Source organism: Pongo abelii, chromosome 23 (assembly GCF_028885655.2).
Source record: "Pongo abelii isolate AG06213 chromosome 23, NHGRI_mPonAbe1-v2.0_pri, whole genome shotgun sequence".
Classification (NCBI taxonomy): Eukaryota; Metazoa; Chordata; class Mammalia; order Primates; family Hominidae; genus Pongo; species Pongo abelii.
The window spans coordinates 42,835,023-42,849,780 of NC_085929.1; the positions used below are offsets into that span (position 1 = coordinate 42,835,023).

Below are 14,758 nucleotides of genomic sequence, written 5' to 3' on the forward strand. Positions count from 1 at the left end.
TTCAGTAGAGACAGGGTTTCGCCATGTTGACCAGGCTGGTCTCGAACTCCTGACCTCAGGTGATCCACCTGCCTCGGCCTCCCAAAGTGCTGGGATTACAGGTGTGAGCCACCACACCCAGCTGAAGAAGAAGGAAAATAGCCTAGAAATGTCCTCCGTCAGTCAATGTGGGAGCTCAAGAGCTGCAGCAAGTCCAATGCTAAGCAGAAGGCAAAGTGAAAACCTCTCAGACTGAGGGTTAGAAAACACATGGACCCAATTCCTGCAGACTGCTTTAAAGGAGGCATCAACAATGCAAGTTTCCCGTGCTCACAAATGTATTTCCTATCTCTGGTCTCCAAAAGATGAAATCGCCCACCTGGCTGGGTGCAGTGGCTCACGCCTATAATCCCAGCACTTTGGGAGGCCGAGGCAGGTGGATCATGAGGTTAGGAGTTCAAGACCAGCCTGACCAACATGGTGAAACCCCATCTCTACTGAAAATACAAAAAAAATTAGCCAGGCGTGGTGGCATGCGCCTGTAATCCCAGCTACTCAGGAGGCTGAGGCAGGAGAATTGCTTGAACCCAGGAGGCGGAGGCCGCAGTGAGCCGAGATCGTGCCATTGCACTCCAGCCTGGGCGATAGAGTGAGACTCCATCTCAAAAAAAAAAAAAAGAAACCGCCCACCTACCTGCCCTCATAATTTGCAAATCTGATCAAACCACTTGATTCAGAATCTTGACAAATCATGAAGAGACCCTGAACTGCACAGATGTACGAGGGCAGTCCCTAAGTTCCTATCAAGGCCATTCGGCTATGGCCAAGACAAAGGAAAGCTCTGGTTCTCTGCATCCTTTTTTTTTTTGTTCCCCAATTACTTTCAATGTATGGAGCTTTCAGGCCACCACCAAATTTTTGTTGTTGTTGAACAAATAATAATTGAATGAATCTCCTGGAGAAGGAGTCCCACAGGTTAACTGAAGATAGTCTGAAGTCCAGATCTGAAGACTGTCTCTTGCCTCATCAGTACACATTACTCAGTCTTAATGTCTTGCCTAAAAGCAAAAATGCCCAGTTGCTAGATAACCATCCCAATCCAGGATCCAAGTGTGAGAACAGGCCCTTACTCAGTAGCTCAGATCTCAAGATGACTCCGGAGTACACTTCTTGCACTAGGCCAATTAAGAGAGCTGGGAGCCAACTGACTCATAACCTCTAGAGACAAAGAATCAGACTTTTCTGGAATCCCACAGAATGTTTTTCCACCAGGCTGTTCTAGTTAGCATTTTGAAACAGACATTCTACTTTAGAACTGAAAGGCTGACTTCCTCAAGATATTTTGATAGACGTGAACATAAGCCAAAGACTCGGCCAAACTTGAGCATCCTACATAATGCATCAAGCTCAACAGTAAAATGCCTCCTTCACAGCACAGCGCGGGTGGTGGGGGACAGGCCGCAAGCTGCCACTGTCAACCACTAAACCAGGGACAAAGTGGTTAACCCAACAAGATGCATTACCACCACTGTCTAGATAGACTGCAAAGTTTAAAGAAAAAAGGATCCATATGTAATGGGACATAACAAACCACTATCCATACAAGATAGGAGAACACGGCCCTGCCTGAAAATTGGGTTTGAGTCAGGATTACATATGCCAGGTACTTGGCTAAGTTCTGAGAATATAAAGGCAACATGGGCCCCATCTGTATCTAGGAGAGAAAAAGAAACGTGTCAACACTGCAGTCAAATAAAGCACTAGCAGGGCTCTGATGCAAATCTAGCCCAGATATTCTCCTTGGAGGCCCTAATGCTTCAGTCATGTTTTTAAAAAAAGAATAGGGATTTGCCAGGCATTGTAGGCAGATGGAGCAGGTAGGGTGTTTTGAAGCAGAAAGAGCTTTTAGGGAAATGTAAGGAGTTCCACATAGCTAGGAAGGTGGAGAGGTAGGCAAGAGGCCAATTTTGAAGGGCACTGTACACTACCAGAGTCTCAGTGTTATTAGGCTAGTGCAAAAGTAATCGTGGTCTTTGCCATTAAAAGTAATGGCAAAGACCACGATTACTTTTGCAGCAACCTAATAGCTCTGGAGGAATGAGGAGCCTATGATTTGTCAAGATTTCAAATCAAGTGATTTGATCACATTTACATCCCAGAAAGATGACCAGCTGGTGGAAGCACAGGGTGGGGGGCTCTATTAAGAGTAAAGTTGGCCGGGCACGGTGGCTCACGCCTGTAATCCCAGCACTTTGGGAGGCCGAGGTGGGTGGATCACCTGGGGTCAGGAGTTCGAGACCAGCCTGGCCAACATGGCAAAACCCCGTCTCTACTAAAAATACAAAAATTAGCCATGCACGGTGGCACGAGCCCGTAATCCCAGCTACTAGGGGGGCTGAGGCAAGAGAATCGCTTGAACCTGGGAAGCGGAGGTTGCAGTGAGCCAAGATTATGCCACTGCACACTCCAGCCTGGGTGACAGAGCGACATTCCGTCTCAAAAAAAAAAAAAAAAAAAGAAAGAAAGAAAGAAAGGGAGTAGTAGAGACCGTCCGATACTGGGGAGAGGTAAGGTAGGAACTCCTGAGAGCCGTGGACTTAGCAACACACAGGTCATAAGTGACTTCTGTCGGCCAGTCTGGAGAAGGGGTGGGGACAGATAGCCAGGGCGAGGGGAGTGACCAGGAGGTGGGGATGGAGGCAGTGAGCACAGATACTTCCTCCAAAAAGCTTCACTGCGATGGAACAGAAGGGGCACAGAAGCCAGAGTGACAGGGGGGCAGAAGCCACCCGAGGCTCTGCATCTGTTTGTGTAGAGATGAGAAGAACTCAAACGTGTTTCTAGACTGTGGGGAAGGAGCAAGAGAGGAAGAGGGAAAAACACAAAGGGAAGGGACGAACAGGAAGAAGAAGGGGCCTAAAAGAAAGCAGAGCGGACAGGCACAAGAGCTCTTGAAAAGTATGAGAAATTGAGAGAAAAAATAGGAAATGTATATTTTAAAGCTTCTAGAACATTCTATCAACATATAAACATGTCCTCTGGATAGCCACTGGCCCTGGCTTTCATACAGAGATCTACAGACCTCCATGATGCACTGCCAATCACCAGCCACTAGATCAGTGTGGCACCAAACGTGACTTAGCACCTGCAAAGGTGTCGATGAGGCCCCAGGTGAAGACTCAGCCCCAGGTGGGCTCACACTACGTCACCCACCTTGCATCATACTCCTGTAGGCGGTGTCTGTGATGGCATAGATGTGAGGGGGCATCTCGTGCCTCTTCTTGCCCTTGTACATTTCCACAATCTCTTCAGAGTAGATGGGCAGGTTCTTGTAAGGATTGATGACCACACAGAACAGGCCTGAATAGGTCTAAAGAAAAGAGCGGCAGATAGGAACGGGTTAGGAAGTCTGATTCTCAGTAGTGTACAAACTTTGCAGCAAAACATCTGTGGCTTCAAAGGACCCCTGAGTCAGTCTGATGTGAAGGCACTCCCTGACAGCCCTTGCTCCCAGTGGCCCAGCTCCCACAGCTCTGCTGCAGGTGTGGAGTACCGGCAGCCTCCTTCTGCCCTGTAAGTGAAGATCCTCCCTCTCCACTGCAGGAGTGCTCCAGCCTTGTAGGTCAATGAGTGTGCGTATCCACCAGGCAAGGTCCGCAGCCAAGCGGACAGCAGAAGTCCAGTTACAAAACTCAGATCCGAGGACAATGAGAGATGTCTTTGTCATTGTGAGAGAGGCACAAACAGAAAAGGGCTCAGCTGCAGCGCAGCAAACTGTAGAAACACAAATCATTCCACACTGAAGGACGCTGAGAGATAGTGAAGCTTACACCTTTCTAGCACTGGAAAAATGCACTGTGTCCTAAACCAATTAGATCTTTTGCGTGATAGTGGACCCCAGACAGACACCTCTTTCTCTGGAATCTTCTAGAGACATTCACATGCAAATCCCTCAAACACTTTAAGACTATTTCACGTCCCCTGTGAACTTTCTCCAAGACTTCTTCTCTGGAGGGGAACCCAATTAATCAACATCTTTAATGTGAGGTACCTAAAATATACCCAATACTCTAAGTGTGACTTGATCAAATTCAAATAAGACCCCCAGAGTCAGATGTCCTGAGTTCAAATCTCAGCAAGGATAAAGTTCTTAACCTCTCTCCCCCTCCATTTCTCGATGTGAAAAATGGGGACAGGCAGAGCTCTAGACCTCATTGGGTGGTTATGAGGATTAAATGAAGCGCTTAGCACAGCACGCAGCATAGCCTTGGAGAGTAGCTCTGGGTAGGTGAGGAGAACCATTTCCAACAGCAACAGTTTACACACATCTGTCCTTCCTCATCTTCAGGTAAATACACCTTACCTTGTGACTACCTCCGTGTCTTCAGGGAAATATACTTTACCTTGTGACTACTAATTCTTGTCCTAATAAATTTCCTGTTACTTTTTCTCCCAAGATCCCTTTCCCCCACCAAAAAAAAAAAAAAAGATTCCTAAAAGCTGCACAAGACTCCCAAGACCACCCAGGGTGGCAGATGTTCAGTTGGGGAACGCAACTCTCTTTAAGCAACTGGAGTGACCCAAGCACCCTCTTCCTAAGAAAATGGGCCTGAGGGGCCCGGCCAAGTGAGGCCGGGGCTCCACGCACCACATCACCTGTGGCCCTGCCTCTGTGGAGTGACGATGGAAGGTCACAAGGCATTGGGCAGAGCTGGGAGCAGACTCAGGTCTCCAATGCCAACCTCCTTGGTCATGGAGGCCAGTTCTCCGAGCTCCTTCCAACCTTTTGTTTTCTCCATCACAAGTGACCTGCACCTTCATTGTTCATGAAGCAGCCACCATCTGAGGGACTGCATGCACTATGGGGTCAACCCAGCCCCCTCCACCTGTGCCCTCTCCAGTCGCTCCAAAACTGAGGATGGATCTTGCGGCTGAACCCAAAGACAGGGTCCACACAGGAACCAGTCATGAAGAGAAGGCTCTTCTCAGGCACGGGCCAAAGGCTATGCACAGGGAATTTCCAAGCAGCAATTAGACTAAAGGCAGAACCCAGAGGGCCCCACCAACCACACAATGGTATGCATTCAAAACAGCTGAGGCCAGGCACAGGGGCTCACACCTGGAATTCCAGCACTTGGGGAGGCCAGGGTGAGAGGATCACTTGAGGCCAGGAGTTCAAGACCAGCCTGGGCAACAAAGCAAGTTTCCATCACTACAAAAAATTAAAAAATTAAAATAAAAATTAGCTGGTTGTGGTGACATGCACCTGTAGTCCCAGCTACACAAGAAGCTGAGATAGGAGGATCACTTGAGGCCAGGAGTTCGAGGTTGCAGTAAGCCATGATGGCAACACTGTGCTCCAGCCTGGGTGACAGAGGGAGACCCTGAGCTTAAAAAAAAAAAGAGCAGCTGAGCTTAGAAATGGACAAGCATGTTTGGCTGCTTGGAAAAGGAGATGCAGGGCCTTTGATTTCCTTTCTTCCTGGGATAATTAGTCACTTGTTTTCTCTCCAACTACTCTTTTCACAAGAGACCAGGAAAGCTCTGAAGAAGTGTAAATACGGTATTGGCAACCTGCGGACCCAGGCATTTCAGAAGGAAGAGACACGGGAGCCTGTTCTGGTTTTTCCTCTGCGTGAATGTCGAGTGGGGACAAGACAGAAGGCCAGGGAGCAGCAAGGTCACCCCAAGAGCTCAGAAACAATCAAGCTTTGTTCCTGGACTTTGAGAAAACCCACACTCTAGGAAATCCAGCGCAGGAAAACCAAGGACACATGGTAGCACACTAAGGGAGTGCCATGGAGCCAGATGTTTGGAAACAGCTGGTGCTGACAGCAGAAGGGGACTGCGGGTCATTAGGACAAGTCTTTCTGACAGCTGGGTGGGCAGATGGTCCTGTGGAGTGGTCTACGGGGGCTCAAAGTTCTCTGGGCTAATCCCGTCAAAGCAGTGATGATGGAGCTAAGCCCTGTGGAATGAGCACTGAGGCTCAGGTGGGAGGAAGGAGATTCACTGGATGCTCGTGGAGGCAAGACATCGAGCAAGCGGCTTTGCTCCCACGCGGCGCGGCCGCGACACGGCGCTGCTCCATTCACAGGCCACAGAGGCTCTTTGTGCCCGTCCGCCCCCATCCCAGGGCCTCACCCCCTGAAGAAAAAGACAGAGCAGCTGTGGCTCAGAATTAGCCACGCCACCCACAATGCTGGGCAAACAGGCTGCACGAAGGCTCCTGAGGTCATGATTTGGAAGCTTGATGGAGAGATAGACCATGAACCAGGCAGCACCTCCCGCCCAGGCAGCCCCGCCCAGGGGCGCTGACATGCTAATAGCTCTGCACCTGCTGGGGTCTCCACTAGAATGACTGCAGAGGCCATCAATGGGCCTCTTAGTGATGATGCTTAGAAGAAGGCTGGTGAGAGGCAGGAGGAACTGCACACCAGAGGTGACAGCAAGGAAGCAAAAATGAGAGTTAATGCCTCCAGCCAAAGAGTTCTGGAGAAAATTCGTGGGCACTACCCACCACGCCCACCCACAGTAAAACCTCTGCATGTGGCTTGCAATGGAAAGACGCAGCCACTAACACTGAATGTATCTGAATAATGACTGTTCCCTTTCGTGGGAGGGAGAGGCCCTGTGCAAGCTCAGGCAGGCTCAGGTGCTCCACTTGTTTCAACTCATATCCAGCAGATCCCAAAAGAGACTCAAGTTAAAAAGGCACCAATAAAGAGCCAAGCAGAGAAACAGGAGTTACTTTCACTTGTAACACACATCAGCAGACTGAGTCCAGGCCCCCAGGCCTTGTCCCGAGCCAGGTGCTGGCTGGGTGCTTTAGAAAGTTCCCATGGATCCCAGGTGTGGTGGCTCACGCCTGTAATCCCAGCACTTTGGGAGGCCGAGGCGGGAGGATCACAAGGTCAGGAGATCGAGGCCATCCTGGCTAACATGGTGAAACCCTGTCTCCACTAAAAACACAAAAAATTAGCCGGGTGTGGTAGTGGGCCCCTGTAGTCCCAGCAATTCGGGAGGCTGAGGCAGGAGAATGGCGTGAACCTGGGAGGCAGAGGTTGCAGTGAGCCGAGATCGTGCCACTGAACTCCAGCCTGGGCGACAGGGCAAGACTCCATCTCAAAAAAAAAAAAAAAAAAAAGTTCCCATGGAATCCTCACAGATGAGGAGGTGAGACTCCACATAGCCATGTCTCATGGCCAGTAAGGGGCAGAGCTGGGATTTGAACCAGGTCCTGGAGGCTCCAACTGTAGCACTTAAGGGCTCTGCTTTACTGAGCAGAGGCCATCTCAGCTTAGTGGCACAGCAGAGTGGGTGTGACATAAGCTATAAAGCCTGCCAAGAGGAGCGCCTCCCAATCCCAGACAATGAGGCTGCAGCTCCCATGTTGCCCCCACAGACACACTGTGCTTCCTTAAAGCACAGTCTGCCATTCATTTATTTGCAAGTCACTAATTCTGAATTTCAGTGGTTAATACTCCTTAGGGACAGGGGCCTTTAATTTGGTCCACATGATAATCTTATCAAGTAACAGATGAGACACAATAGGTCCGAAAATCAGGAACCCAGTTCCAGCCTCAGCCTGGCCAACACCTGGCTGTGTGACCCTGCTTAAGTTCCTTGCTATCTCTGGGCCTCAATTCTTCCCACCTGCCATGTTAGAAGGCTGGGCTGGGGCCGGGCACGGTGGCTCATGCCTGTAATCCCAGCACTTTGGGAGGCCGAGGTGGGCGGATCATGAGGTCAGGAGTTCGAGACCAGCCTGGCCAATATGGCGAAAACCCGTCTCTACTAAAAATACAAAAATTAGCCGGGCATGCTGGTGGGCACCTGTAGTTGCAGCTACTCAGGAGGCTGAGGCAGGAGAATCGCTTGAACCCGGGAGGCAGAGGTTGCAGTGAACCGAGATGGTACCACACCACTGCATTCCAGCCTGGGAGACAAAGTGAGACTCCGTCTCAAAAAAAAAAAGAAAAAAGAGAAAGCTGGGTTGTAAAGGAGACTGTTCCACATATCTACTTGTTGATAGGTCTTTGATGAGCCAGGTTCATCCCCAAAGGGTGGGCATCGATGGATCGATGGCATAAAACAAGGACCTCGTTATCACAGACTGATTTAGCAATAACAAGGAAATGCAGTCCTAGTCAGGAATTCCAGGCAAATAAAATGGCCCATGGCTCCACTGAAGGCTTTAGCACATTGCAGGGCACTCAGAAGCATGAGTCTACCTCGTAGAAATGTGCTTAAGTCTGTCTGAAGTCATACAGAAAATTAAACAGCTGACCCTTTGAGAGCTGCTGTCTCTGTAACAGAATGAGCCTGCCACCACCTGCTTTTATTACATATGTGATCATGAGCAAAATCCCTCAGTCTGAAAGTTGGTCTTCCCATCTGTAAAGTGGGAAGGCCATAATAATCTTTTTTCTTTTTTTTATTTGAGACAGGGTCTCACTCTGTCGCCCAGGCTGGAGTGCAGTGGTGCAATCTCAGCTGACTGCACCCTTGACCCCCCGGGCTCAAGTGATCCTCCCACCTCAGCCTCTAAGAAATAGCTGGGACTATAGGCACGCCACACTAGGTCCATCTAATTTTTTTATTTTTTTGTAGAGATGGGGTTTCACCATGTTGCCCAGATTGGTATCAAACTCCTGAGCTCAAGCTATCCTCTCGTCTTGGCCTCCCAAGGTCCTGGGATTGCAGGCATGCATCACCATGCCCAGCCTATAATAACCTCTTCATGGCTTTATTCCACTAGGTCAAAAACATTTTGAGGACTGTTTTATTCAGCCCAAAGTTCAAGGTGGCTAGAGCAGCATAAAGAAATAAAGAGCTATTTTAGGAATAATAACAAGCAGATATTTCTTTCCCACTGGGGACAAAACCAGAAGGAAATATCTTTGAGTTGAACAGAGGAATTTGGGGTTGATATTCGACAGGACTTTGTGACCCCAGAGCCCGTTGCCTCCGGGATGTATAAATGCTCATCTCCCTGTCTCCTAACTTGGTGATGGGCTGTGTTTCTGCATTTTCTTTCTTGCCAGAAGAAAGAAAATGACGCCCCTGATCTGCTGCATGTGCTGGCCCTTTGCACATGCTGCTCTCTGGACTCTCAACACACTTCCCCTTGGTCAAGCCTGGCAAGGGACCAGCACTAAAGTGCTGGACAGAGTCCCGGAGCAAGTCTTACTCTTGGTGGCTCACCTCTGCTCAAAGCACACTAGGGAAGTAAGCCACACCAACAAGCATCCGTAAAGAACAAGATGGGCCGGGCACAGTGGCTCACGCCTATAATCCCAACACTTTGGGAGGCCCAAGCAGGAGAATCACTTGCGCTCAGGAGTTCGAGACCAGCCCTAGGCAACATGATGAGACCCTGTCTCTAATAAAAATATTAAAAATTAGCCAGGCGTGGTGGCACAGGCCTGTAGTCCCAGCCACCAGAGAGGCTAAGGTGGGAGGATCGCTTGAGCCTAAGAGTTTGAGGCTGCAGTGAGCTGTGATCATGCCACTGCACTCCAGTCTGGGCAACAGAGCTACTTTGGGAGGCTGAGGTGGGCGGATTACGAGGTCAGAAGTTCGAGACCAGACTGGCCAATTAAAAAAAGACTCTGTCTCAAAAAAAAAAAAAAAAAATAGTAAGATGGCAGAGATACCAAAAATGCGCTTGGGGCAAATGGTGAAGGGAGAAGAGATCCAGTGATGCAAGAGGAACAAAGCAGGAAACCACGAACTGGCACTCCCTACTTTAGAAGGAATCTACTACATTTTTAAAGTGCAAAAGGCTTATTGGAAAGAAATCAAAAGAGATAAAGATATTTTTATAAAATATCTTTTAAGATATTTAGATATTATATTTAAAATATTTTATTTTAAAAGATATTTTTTAAAATATTTTAAATAATGAAGATATTTTATTTAAAAAAAAATTTTAAAAGATATTTAAAAAATAATTAAAATGTTAAAAAAGATTTTTTAAAGATATTATTAAAAATAATTAAAATTTAAAAAAAGAGGCCAGGCATGGTGGCTCGCACCTGTAATCCCAGCACTTTGGGAGGCCGAGGCGGGTGGATTACCTGAGGTCAGGCATTCAAGACCAGCCTGGCCAACATGGTGAAACCCCGTCTCTACTAAAAATACAAAAATTATCCAGGCATTATGGCAGGTGCCTATAATCCCAGCTACTCGGGAGGCTGAGGCAGGAAAATCGCTTGAACCCAGGAGACAGAGGTTACAGTGAGCCAAGATCATACCATTGCACTCCAGCATGGGCAACAGAGGAAGACTCCGTCTCAAAAAAAAAAAAAAAAAAAATTAAAAAAGAAAGAATCTACAACATTGACCTGAACCTTCATATCTCCACCAAAACTTGAGGATGAAGGCCAGTGGGTGGGCATCCCTCAGACAGGGCCATATTCTTCTCCCTACATATGTTCTAAAACAGGCTTCCTGTTTTGTTTTTGGCTGCAAAGGGAAAATAATAATGCTATAAGAACATCCCACTAGGATGTTCAGATGTCAAAGTTCAAGGATGTCGCCCCAGCACTCCTTCGAGCCCCCTTCTCAACCAGAGAGCCAGGGCCCAGGCACGTGAGGGTGAAGGGAAGACCTGGCCCGCCCCCACCTCGGAGCCCTCAGACCCATCCTGTGGGGTGCCAGGGCAGCCACTTACGTAGATAAGCCCTGAGTAGTAACGCTCCTTGAGGTTGTGCAGCACCGAGGCTTCGTTGAGGCACGTGAGCTCTGCCATGTCCTCCACCTTGGAGAATTTGGGTGGGTTCATCTTCTGGATGTCATCCTTGTTCACCTTCACCTTCTTCCCGTTCTCCACCAGCTCCACGATGGCCTCTTCGCCCACCTCCTCCTTGAGGCTGGCTGGCTCGAAGCCACTCTTGTCGGAAGGCACCCATACCAGCTTCTTGGCAGCCCAGTCGGCCTGGGCCAGCGGGTTATTGATGAAGTTTTTATCCACATAGAGATACTTATCGGCAGCTTGCTGTGCCATGGTGACTTATAGCCAGGACCTAAGGGAGGAGGAAAAAGACAACACATTACATACAACTATGTCAGCCACACAAGATCACTCATGCTCACACCTCTTCTCTTTGCAAACTGTATAGGATTAAGACGCAGTAAAACTCTATATAACCAAGCTGCACAATTTTCTTGTTCCACACTTTTGGGATAAAGATGTGCATCACTGAAAAAACAAGTTGAGCCCAGGACAGTGGCTCATGCCTGTAATCCCAGCACTTTGGGAGGCCAAGGCAGGCATATCACCTGAGGTCAGGAGTTCAAGACCAGCCTGGCCAACCTGGTGAAACCCCGTCTCTATTAAAAATACAAAAATTAACCAGGCGTGGTGGTGCACACCTGTCATCCTAGCTACTCGGGAGGCTGAGGCAGGAGAATCACTTGAACCCAGGAGGCGGAGGTTGCAGTAAGCCAGCTCACACCACACTGCACTCCAGCCTTGGCAACAGAAAAACAAGGTGATAGCAGGGATTTTGTTAGCAACTAATGGTAAGGTGTATCGTCCTAGGGTCAATCCACAATCAAGAAAACTATTGTGCCAAATGAACATAACAAGAGTCTCAAAGACAGATGCAATTCAAGTCGCTATGCTACAGATACAAAGGTAGCAAAGTAGTCACACAGTTTGGGAGGATTTCCAACAAAAACAGGTTTCTAATCAGCCAAAAAACGCAACTGACTACAACCCCACATAGTGGAAGCTTCCAGTTTAAAAAACTTGTTATTAGTTCATGAAGTCAACTAAGACAAGAGAAGAAAATAAAACATCAATACATGTTGCCACCAGATTTTAATTCCATCTTGATAATACAGCCCAAAAAAAGCAAAGAGAAAAGATGCCAGGTTCCAAGAAACATGGAGAATGCTAAGAGTGCTTCCCTTTGGGGACACTAAGGTCAAAAGTGACCCTCACAATTCATGAGCCAAGAGAACTTAAGTTCATGTGTGTTTGCTTTTTTCAAAACTCATTTGCAAAATGAAGACATAAAATAGGCCGGGGACGCTGGCTCAGGCCTGTCATCCTAGCACTTTGGGAGGCCGAGGCGGGCGGATCACCTGAGGTAGGGAGTTTGAGACCAGCCTGACCAACATGGAGAAACCCCGTCTCTACTAAAAATACAAAATTAGCCAGGCGTGGTGGCGCATGCCTGTAATCCTAGCTGCTCAGGAGGCTGAGGCAGGAGAATCACTTGAACCCAGGAGGCGGGGGTTGTGGTGAGCCAAGATTGTGCCATGGCACTTCAGCCTGGCAACAAGAGCAAAACTCCGTAGCAAAAAAAAGACATAAAATAATAATGCTTTATATATCTGTCTGGTTTTATAGTTTATGAAATGCTTTCACACATATTTCGCTATCTCGAAAGGTCTTTGTCATAACAACTCTGTAAACCAGGTAAGGTATATATTATCACCACCAATTTACAGTGAGGAAACAAGCTCCCTGGATGTAAGGGGCTTCTCCATAGTCATCCAGTCCTGTGGCCTTTCCACGGCTAACACCATCGTTATTCCTGCTCAGAGGTACAGGCTGGGATCACCTGAGGTGACTACCCTAGTGTAAAACAGACTCAGCTTGTGACCACCAGAGGAGGCAGCCCAGAAGCTCACTGCCCAGCTCCCACTGGGAAATCAAGGAAGATCAGGAAGGTTCTTTTCCCTCTGTGAGATCAAGCCCCCTCCCCTCAGGCTCCTGCAATCCAGGAAGTCCCCAGATCCAAATACGGAACACCTTGGGCTTTCGTGCTTCCAGATTCCAAGAGGGACTTGGATCCCAAGGAGGCTGGGGGCTTGGGAGGGAAAGAACAAAGGGAAAAGTCTAGGCTGCCCAGAACTTTTCATCTGGGCTTATTAGTGGTTTTCAGTCAAGGCCGAGGGGCTCCCCTGGACTCACTCCAGGAGGGGCGGTTTTCCAGGAAAAAACCTTTTTGCTGGCTCCCTTTCGCCAGGAGGGACACAAGTCCCAGGAACAGAGCTTGGTAGCGTCACCAGCTTCCCCGGCCGGTGGCTCTGTTGACAATTCCCAACACAGGCAAACCTCACAGACCCTCGTGGGGGCCAGGGGGCACATCCACTCTGCAAGGACCACCCTGAGAGCAGGCTGGGCTCAGAGCGAGTCAGAGCAAACAAGACAGGAACGGTGGCTGTGAACTGCCTGGCCGGCCCTCGTCTTTGCTGCAGGTCTGAGGTCTAGGGTCTACGCCAGCAGCAGCCCCCAGGGCGCTACCAGCTTATTTTCAGCTGTCTGCACTTCCACGCTGGCCAGTCCATTCAAGCAAATCCAAGGTTTCTCCCTGCCAGGTAAATCCTAGTTGTTCTTTGTCTCCCTACCATGTGTCTAACCACTAACTAGTCAACAGGCACCCCTAGCATCCCAGCACCCAGGCTCCCCAAAGTCTCCCCATCGCGCCCCTGCCCTGCTCAAGACCTTGCAGCAATCATAGAACACAGGTCTCAGGGGCTGCGGGTTCTCAGCCTTTTCATAGACCCCAAACCCACGAAGGATAACTCCATGAATAGCAGAGAGACTCACTTGAACCCCATGCCCCCAATCCTAAGTGTGCTGCTGACCCCGCCAATGAAGGCATCTGAGGACATCGGTGCCCCTCATGAGACTCCTACCGAGAGCAGAAGGGACAGGGGACGGTTACTAAGTACCTCCCAGCACCAAGCTCAGTTTATTCACTACCTCACCTAACTGGCAACCATCCTGGGAAAGAGCTGTCTCATCATCCCCAATTCATAAACTAGGAAACAGACTCAGAAAGTGCAAGTCACTTGCCCAGAGTTGCCCAGCCCAGGCATGGAGTGGGACGGTAACCCAGGGACGCCTGGCCCCTGTGCCTGGCCTCCTCCCAGAACAACTGTGCATGGGGTCCCTCGGAAGCCAGGCCGGCACTGGAGCTCGGCCCTAACTGTCCCCACGAGCTGAGTGTGATGTGGGGAGTGGAGAGGAATGCATTCCAGAGCGTTCAACAAATATTTGCCGGATGTTATCGGGTAGGCAGGAAGGCTGAGTGAGCCTTCCCAGTGTGGACCACGTGGCCCGTCAAAAAGCAGGCACGTTACAATTCAAGATTTACTCCCTCGGCCCGCTACTGTCGGCAGCAAGCTTGCAGCCCATCAGCAATGGCAGAATGAGCTCTGATCGTCCTTAAACTCTGCTTCGCCCCAGCAATGCCAACCCTAACAGCAAAGAACCCATCTGGTAGCCTGGCTTCTCAGCAGCCCATGGGCACCCTCAGGCTGCAGGGCCCAGGCACTCAGACTGCCCTGGAAATCCGCTCTGGAGGGTCACAAACATCACACCAGCTGGCGGGGAGGAATTCCACCCAAACAACTGCCCTCAGAACCTCACCCTGCCCGACTTTCAGGCCTTGGTGGGAGGGCAGGGGACAGTCACAGGCCAGTGGTGTCCACCTGAAGACCAGCAGAGGCCTGGCCACCAAGCCACAGTTCTTGCAAGAGGAAGAGAGAATGCATCCCGCCAGGGACACCCCCCGCCTCCAAGGACCAAGGCTCCAGCCGAAGGTCAGAGCCCCCACTTGCCTGGGCACCTCCCTCCCAGAACTTTTCATTAAGCAAGACTGGGATCTGCTCAGCCTGGCCAAGGACAGGGCTATTTGGTTTCAGCAACTCTGCTAGAATGACGTGGGTTAGCAGCAGCACCAAGATCAATACACAGGTTAGACCAGCAGGGAGAGCCACAAAGGTCGGGATAAACAGTGGAGTTTCTATGAAA

At 49.4% G+C, this 14,758-nt stretch overlaps 1 protein-coding gene across 4 annotated transcripts in view; it reads right to left on the minus strand.

Annotated features, from left to right (window-relative positions):
* MYH9 (myosin heavy chain 9) overlaps positions 1–14,758 on the minus strand; it is a 105,957-nt gene that overhangs the window by 55,727 nt on the left and 35,472 nt on the right. For all 4 annotated transcript variants that reach the window (XM_024239996.3, XM_063723041.1, XM_063723040.1 and 1 more), the window contains exons 2-3: positions 10,658–11,009; positions 3,193–3,349 (exon numbers count right to left, since the gene is read on the minus strand). In XM_024239996.3, the coding sequence (XP_024095764.3) occupies positions 3,193–3,349; positions 10,658–10,990 (490 nt within the window). In that variant the 5' untranslated portion in view covers positions 10,991–11,009. The remainder of the gene's footprint in view (positions 1–3,192; positions 3,350–10,657; positions 11,010–14,758) is intronic.